Below are 9,105 nucleotides of genomic sequence, written 5' to 3'. Positions count from 1 at the left end.
CATATTCCTTTTTAAAAGGCCGGCAGCACACCTGCAATGCCGTTGGTGTTGTGGGTGATCATGGGCGGCGGTAGTCACTTACCATCAGGTGAGCCGCGTGCTAGTTTGCCCCCTGTGTTGTAAAAAAAAAAAAATAAGAATACGACCCACTTAATGGTAAGTGGTTACCGTAGCCTATGAACGCCTGTAATACCAGAGGTATAACGCGCGCGTCGCCGACCCTGAAGAAACCTCTTTACCCCCCTTTTGAAGAACCCCATGTTGTAGTCTCTTGGGAAAACCTCGGCAGGGAGCTCATTCCATAACCTGAGTGTTCGTGGGAGGAAACATCTCTGAAACCGCGTTGTACGCGACCATGGAGGCTATAGGGTATGAGGGTGAACTCCCTGTCGATGGCTATGTCAATTGAAATGTCAAATTACATTTCATTATTTTATATATTATATTCTTTATTGCACCTTTAAGTTACATACAAAATAATGTATTTGTAAATGTTGTGAGCAAGCGTGGACTTATCTCTGACAGAGATCTCTTCCAGTCAACCCAGTACAGTTGGAAAGCATTTCGTTAGCGGGCAGCTGAAGTGCTACAACTATTAATACATATACAAATATACAGTTAAATAAAAATTTTAAAATATATAATAAAATATTACACAAATACATACACTATAAATACATATAATGCGGGGAAAAGGATTATTAGTAATGGAGACTGAGAATCCCATTGCTAGCAATATACCCAACCAGGGCGACTTCCTCGCGGTTCTGGAAACTATCATGGTTAATTCCCGATGAATTTATCATGATAGGCTAACTGGGCTGTTTTCATTCTCATCTATCACCCTTCACTGGTGCTCCGCCAGCGTATCCCGTTAGCGCAATACCATTTTCGCCCATCAAAAAAAAATACATATAATACCTACCTAATTACATATAATTGTTAGTTTTCAAATAGATTTGTCATGCAATAATTTCGTTTTACATTAAACAAAATAAACAACAATTAAATGAAAGAAAGAAAGAAAGAAATAATTTAAACAAAGAAGCATGCGGCCCACACAGTAGCGCACAAAACAAGAACAAATTGTTGTTTATTTTGTTTAACATCATTATTAATCATACAAAAATGAATTGAAACTATAATATTAAGTAATTATAAATGAACTTTATTAAGTAATTAATTGAACAGTAGGTTGCAGCGTCAGCGAAATAAGTTTCCACGTGTAACCTCTGCTGACACTGTGATACGTTTATTCAATTTTTAATTTAATTATACATTATGTTATATATATCATAAATTTTTATGTTACCTATATACCTACTTACCGTGTGGTCCCGGCATCGAATGGGTCACATTTTCCTTCCCGTGGGTGTCGTAAGAGGCGGCTAAGGGACGGCGAGGGATGGACAACAGCGTCCCTGCTAAAACATTTTGTAAAGTTTAACTGTGGTTGCTAAACCTGTCAGGCGTGGTAATAACTGGCAAACACCCATTTTATGGGAGAGTCCTATGTCCAGCAGTGAACAGTTAATGGTTGATAGGATGATGATGGTATCTACCGGACTCCATTGCAGAGTTTTTTTTTTATGGGTGAAAATGGTATGGTAACCCCGCCTGCGCTAACGGGATACGCTGGCGGAGCACCAGTGAAGGGTGATAGATGAGAATGAAAACAGGCCAGTTAGCCCATCATGATGAATTCATCAGGGGTTAACCGTGATAGTTTCCAGGGTGAACCGCGTGGAGGTCGACCTGGTTGGGTATATTGCTAGCAATGGGATTCTCAGTCTCCATTACTAACAATCCCTTTCCTCCTCCATTGCAGAGTTGGATTGGGGTATTTTTAACCGACATCCAAAAAAGAAAGTTCTCGATTCGGTTACAATTTTTTGTTTGTTTGTTTATAAACAGATTTGAAAAATTCTTTTTTTAACTGAAAGAATATATATACTTACAGATTTTAATAAAATCAATTCATTAGTATAGTTTTTAAATCAAAATACTGATTTGGACATAATTGAAGTCGCTTTTTTATAGGATTCGTGTCCAATTTTTCATTGCATATTAATTTTTTTATTACACCGACGAGCTCCGTCTCCAGGGATGTCGCTGTTCAGTTTTCACGAGAATATATTTCAATGAATTCCCGTTTACGTCCACTTTTAACCGATATTAAAGAAAAGTTGTAATGTGTTTAACTTAATTATAATTCATTGCTCCATTTTAAATATTTATTGTGCGAACATGAGTAACCTAAATCTACTGCGTAATCGTTTATTTACATCTTATATTATATATACAGAGTGTCTCCATACAAATGCTTCGAGAAAAATGGCTCGACTTTTTCATACAGTTTTGCGTGATAAATAGTTACGAGCGATTCCTTTATAACTTGTATATTTGTTTTGTTTTATAATTTCTGCGTCTTTTTAATGCGTAAACAGTCATTTTATTTATTAAACAATTAAATATAGATACGTCAAGGTGCATTGTGTGCGTAAGTATATAGAACGCTGATAAGGAAACGAGTCAGCCAACTTGACAATTAGCTGACAAACAGTTGACTCGTTTTTGAGGCACGATGCCTCTATATAAACTAATGTTTACATATATATATATATATATATATATATATATATATATATATATATATATATATATATATATATATATATATATATATATATATATATATATATATATATATATATATATATTAAAGTTTATTTATTAAAAAAAATCATAGAATTAAGACATTTTGAAGTGTTTTAAACAATAAAACAAACCTTTCTTTCTGGACAGAACACAATCTAATCCACTGATAGAGTCGTTATCAAGTCCAAACCATCTTTGTTCAAATATACTTGTTTACGTACACTTTGAAATCGACATTTCATTTTTAAATTTGTTGCATACGGCTGGCTAATATTTATATATATATATTCTATCTACCTGTGCGAAGCTGGGGCGTGAATAATATAAAATAACATAAATAATCAAAACTATACAAATTGCGGTCGACAAAGGAAACCAGGAATAGAAATTGAAAATTTATATATGTACAATACATATATTGGTCAATGGAACTTAGAAGACCAGAGTCGTGAAGACAAGCCAGAAGCAAACAATATAGATGCGAGTCAATTTGGAATTTGGCAAATAATAATATAAAAACTAGAAACAATATACGTGGCCTCTATTCTACACATATATTTTACACTAACATTGCTTAGCACAGAACAATCTTGTTAAAAATATATACCCAGGCACGTTACCTGTGTTTAAAATAAAAAAAAAAAAAAATATAAAATATAAAAAAAAAAAAAATACACGTTGTCTATGGTATATTCCTATGATTATAATAAAACATTCGCCCCGTATGGCTCAGCTGTGTGCACATTCATTTGGGCAGTGGGAACACACTGCGTGATAACTCGTCACCGTAAATAAATATGCAACTAACAAGCACTTACGTAGAAGGTATGATAAAATAAAAACTGTGAATCATATGGTTGTCTCCTTTCTTCTTATGCAAATATAATTAGTAAAAAGAGGACGAAAGATACACTATCAGTTGCTATTTTTCTCAATTCGTAGCAGGCAATTGCTAGTTTTTATCTAACAAGTTTTTACGGGGGGAAAGGGATTGTTAGCAATGGATTTTGACAGCCCCATTGCTAGCAAAATGCCCTATTGGGTCGACCTCCACGTGGTTCCCCCTGGGAACCATCGTGAACAATTCTTGTTGAATTCGTCACGATGGGCTAACTGACCTGCTTCATCCTCACCTATCATCCCTCACTGGTGTCCCGCCGGTGTATACCGATAGCGCGGGTGGGGTTACCATTCCATTATCGTTCATTAAAAAAAAAAGAAAACTAGTTTTTACGTGTACATATAACAATTTTAATAGTAATTTGTCAAGTTGTTAATAGGTTACAAATGAATAAACAAACACAGTTTCACATTTTTAATATTAGTAAAGATAAAAATAATTAAGTAAATAAAAAAAAAAAAGAAAATACCCAATAATATTGTAAATGTGCAAGTGTGTTTGTTTGTTACTTTAAAGCGCCTTAACGTACTATTTTTTTTTTATGCAACTTAGAATGGCAAACAAGCTGACGGCCCACCTGATGGAAAGTGGTAACCGTTGCCTATAGACATGAGCAGTACCGTGGACATAACAGAGTATACTGTTTCGCCCATGATACCACCCATACGTTGCCATTCCTGAGGACTCAGGTGTTATTCCTCTGTACCGTGTAATTTCTCTGCCATATCCCACCCTTCAAACCGAAACATAACCAATGCAAACACAACTGCATCACGACTGAAACACGAATGGAACAAATGCTCATAAGAAGGAGAAGGAGACGGACATACCATAGACTAAGTAGTCGTAGTTAAAAAAAGCTAGAGAATTTTGTAAAAATTTAAATAATAATATATGTTAATATTCGCCCCGTGTGTACTCGCCCCGTGTCGTATCCATTTGCTTGAAATTGCTGTTTAGAACGCGTACACAGTCGGTTGCTTGTACATTAAATAAATACAGTTATTAACGACATTTTTTATTTTATATTTAATTATATGCACAATTTATAATAAATATTTATTTATTTTATTCATATTTTATTTTTATTATTTATTTATTTAACCCTTTATTGCACCAACATAACAGGATTTGTTGAACAATTTTCAATACGTATAGTGTAGTACAAAAGGCGGTCTTATTGCTAAGCAATCTCTTCCAGACAACCTTTGGGTAGAACGAATTAAAGCATAAGTAGGTAGGTGGCGCGTTAAAAAAATAGATTTGTAAAAAATAATATCTGTGACAGCATAGTCATATATATTTTTTTTACAACGCAGAGGGCAAATATATATATATATATATATATATATATATATATATATATATATATATATATATATATATATATATATATATTTATTTATTTATTTATTTATATATCATAACAACGATAAGCATTATGAGATATAGTAACTGTTGAGTAACATATAATTTTATATATAAGTAAATATATTCTTCTATATTATATCTATCTATCCTATTTAAGAGCTGCTCTCTTGTCGGTGGAGCTCTTGCCACTCACTACGATTGTCAGCGAGTCCCTTCACCTCTTGATACGACACGACACCAACTGCTTCCTTGATCTGCCTGCTGTAACTATGCCTCGGTCTCCCCCTTTCCCTCCTTTCTTCTATTTTTTTTTTTGTTTTACAACATAAGGGGCAAACGAGCATGCGGCTCACCTAGTGGTAAGTGACTACCGTCGCCCATGATCACCCACAACACCTACGGCATTGCAGGTGTGCTGCCGGCCTTTTAAAAGGGAATATACTCTTTTCTTGAAAGTTACGATGTCGTATCGGTTCGGAAATACTGCTGCTGGGAGTTGATTCCAAAGAGTGGTTGTGCGTGGGAGAAAGTGGCATTAACAAGTAATAAATTTTCTGTTGCACTTGGTGTTGTCTTGATGAAGTCCATACCACTGGTTATTTGATTCTAAATATTTCGTTTAATTCCGCCACCATTAGTATGTGTGCGACTGCCAACACTCGAAGACTGACCACCACTGTTACTGCCAGAAGTACCACAACCTTCCATATTGGCCATCGATCTCCGACCACTCTTCCGTCCACTATGTCCACTATTTCCACCTAAATCAGTAAAATATTCAAAAATCAATTAATATTTTGTTATTATTTCACAATTTATCTAAAATTTAAATCTATCAATGTTATAAATCTTATTCAAATCAGTTAAGCCATTTAATCGTGATTAAACAACAAATACACAAATATTTTTTTTATACAACTTAGAATGGCAAACAAGCTGACGGCCCACCTGATGGAAAGTGGTAACCGTCACCTATAGACATGAGCAGTACCATGGACATAACAGAGTATACTGTTTCGCCCATGATACCCCCCGTGCGTTGGATTGGAATAACACCTGAGCACTCAGGTGTTATTCCAATATTTCAGCCATTATCTGTCCTCTGCTGACATAGGCCTCCCCAATAGACTGCCATAAAGAACCGTCCTGAGTCACCTGCAACACCATATCCAAACATACATAAAAGCTTTCATTTTTATAATATTATTATAATAATTGTTAATTTTTTTTAATTAAAAAAATGAATTCATGCGAAACTAATTCTATGTTTGAACGTGCATTATCTGTTTCATGTAATAATAAAAATATAGTGCAAACTAATATAAACCTTGCCGCGTTGTGTTTAAAGTTGGAAATAATTAAAATACACCATTGGGACTATTTGAAAAGCGTACACATTCTCTGTGTGTGCTATCATCGATACACACTAGGCGATTTTATTTTATTTATTTTTTATTAATAAGTTGATTTTAATAAAATAAAATAAAAATGATAAATAAAATAAAGGAATAAACTTATCAACCGACTTTAAAAAAAATGTGTGCTGTCACCGATACACACTACGCGATTTTTTTTTCAATAATAACTTAATTTTAATAAAATAAAATAAAAATATATTAATAAAGAAATAAACTTATTAACCGACTTCGAAAAATGATGAGATCTTCAATTCGGTTGTATTTTTATTTTTAATTATTTGTCACCTCATAACTCTGTCAGTTTTAAATCGATTTAAAAAAAGTCTTCTTACATCTGTAAATTAATATTTTTTTATTTCAGATTAATAATTTGGTTTTGTAATTTAAAATAACTGGTTTTTCCACAATTAAAGTTAGTTTTTTTTGTGGGATACCCTCTTTAAATATATCCAAATCATCTCGGGAGCTATCTGAATGTAATCAGTAACGAATCGATACGTCCAGTCGATCGGTCGACGTTGGATACGTACTATTGTTGGACAACAGCGGACTGGACTACAGGTGGAACTAGCATTCGCTTGTTTACATTATATATATAGATAGATAGATAGATACTCTTTATTGTTCCCTCCAAAAGATTACAATAGTAAACTTATTATATATATATATTTTTTTATACAACTTATAATGGCAAACAAGCTGACGGCCCACCTGATGGAAAGTGGTAACCGTCGCCTATAGACATGAGCAGTACCGTGGACATAACAGAGTATACTGTTTCGCCCATGATACCCCCATGCGTTGCCATTCCTGAGGACTCAGGTGTTATTCCTCTGTACCCTGTAAATTCACACCATATCCCACCCTTCAAACCCAAACACAGTCATTGCATGACTGCTTCACGGTAGAAACACGAATGTGACAGAGGTGGCCAAGCAAACGACTTTTGTACAGAGTCTCCCTCTGCTGGTAATATAAATAATTAAGTTCTATTGACATAGACAATAAATATTTACTTCGCAAAGGAAATGTTTAAAGAATTTGCATGTGACTCATACGTGCCAATAAATACACATACATTACAATTTGTATGTATATATATGTATATTAATTAAAGGTATTGAAACGATCACGATCAGCTGTCTAAATAGATTGCTCGCTAGTGTTTCGCCCGCTGTTTTGTTCGTGTAAATTTCAGATGTAGGAGAATTAGTGCAATGGATCACTACTAGATGGCGTGTCGAGATTTAAAAAAAAAATTAAATTAGACCGTTAGGAATACTTCTGTGGAAGTCACATACATTTTGGTGCAGTAGTTTGTAAGTGATGCCAGTACAAGCATATAGACAGACAGACAGATAAACAGTTTTTTTTTTTATAATTATTGTATTTACTTTATTAAGAGTCTGATGGTATGTATTATAGTTGTATTTCCAAATTCATGGAGACTAAGATATATATTTTTTTATGAGGCGAATATTTTTTTTTGTTTTTTTTTTTTCTATTTGGGTAACAAACAATTTCTTGTCACACTTAGTATATATATATATATAACATACACATCAGCAAAGTGTACACAAGTAAATAGAACACATTTAACATTAAATAGAGAGAGAAGTATAAAAAAAAGTAAAAAGCAAGGCAATATGGCGGATATAAGGGAATTAAGTAACTATAAATACATAATTATTGTAATTATGGAATGATCATCGACGTATTTGGAGGGGGGGGGGGGGGTTCTTTAAAGATTGCTAGTAGCACAAGCAGGGTTACAATTCCATTTCAGTTCCAATAAAAAAAAAAAAACGGATAATATAACCAGAAAAAAAAAATTATTAGGTCAAATGGTCATTCTATACAGCCTCCACTCACGCTATACGTTACATAGAGAAACAGAAACGTCAAGGATAACTTGAGTAATTAAAAAAAATAAATTCTTCTGCACGGTTCAGTGTTTAAAAGACACGTAATCAATACATTCACGATGATTCATCATTAAAAATATACATGCATGCAACTGGCACCACGAGACGTGAAAAAAATGTATTTAGTCTATGGTCGATTCTTATTTCAAATAGTGTTATGTGAAACTGCATCTTCGTTTGGCACATGTCCAATGTCATTAACCTATCATAAACAATTAAGGTCAAAGTCGAAAAATGGCTTTGAAAATTTTAAATTTCGAATTAAATTAACATCACATGTATCTCGTCCTTGGACTACCGTATCTTGTTTTAATGATTGAAAGTGGTTTGGTAAACTAGCCTGCGGTATTTATTTTGGCGGGAACCAATTAAAGATGTTGGGGGCAAGAGAAAATATTAGCAACGGGATCTAACAGACTTATTGCTAGCAATACACTCAAGTCGCCTTCCACGCGGTTCCCTCTGGAAACCATAGTAATTAATTATTGTAGAATTAGTCATAATGTGCCAATTGACCTGTTTTCATCCTCACCTATCATGTCTCCCTAGTACCTCTGCCAGCGAATACCGATAGCACGGGAATTAAAAAAAAAACTGAAGGATGACAGGTGTGAAATCAAATCGGTTAGCCAATCGTGATGAATTCACTCAGTATTGGCCACAATAATATCCACTCGACCTGACATAACTCGTCAGCTCGACCTCTACCCGGTCTCTACTATTAAAACTATTCTTAGAATTTTTAATCTCAATTATCAACCACAGCCGTCTTTTATTTAACTATTGTTTTTCTAATAAACCACGTTCTATTCGAGTAACATGTTATCAAAAG

At 34.0% G+C, this 9,105-nt stretch overlaps 2 protein-coding genes across 2 annotated transcripts in view; both read right to left on the bottom strand.

Annotated features, from left to right (window-relative positions):
• The window catches only part of LOC113516573 (uncharacterized), a 47,072-nt gene extending 45,345 nt beyond the window's left edge, over window positions 1–1,727 (bottom strand). The window contains exon 1 of the mRNA XM_052899152.1: window positions 1,329–1,727. Coding sequence (XP_052755112.1) covers window positions 1,329–1,344 — 16 coding nt within the window. The 5' untranslated portion in view covers window positions 1,345–1,727. The remainder of the gene's footprint in view (window positions 1–1,328) is intronic.
• LOC113509324 (U4/U6 small nuclear ribonucleoprotein Prp4) overlaps window positions 1–9,105 on the bottom strand; it is a 251,128-nt gene that overhangs the window by 144,169 nt on the left and 97,854 nt on the right. The window lies entirely within an intron of this gene.

The sequence above is a fragment of the Galleria mellonella genome, unplaced genomic scaffold (assembly GCF_026898425.1).
Source record: "Galleria mellonella isolate WM207_F2 unplaced genomic scaffold, CSIRO_AGI_GalMel_v1 utg121, whole genome shotgun sequence".
Lineage (NCBI taxonomy): Eukaryota > Metazoa > Arthropoda > Insecta > Lepidoptera > Pyralidae > Galleria > Galleria mellonella.
Note: the sequence above shows the minus strand (reverse complement) of the source record. Positions and strands in the feature narration are given on the sequence as shown.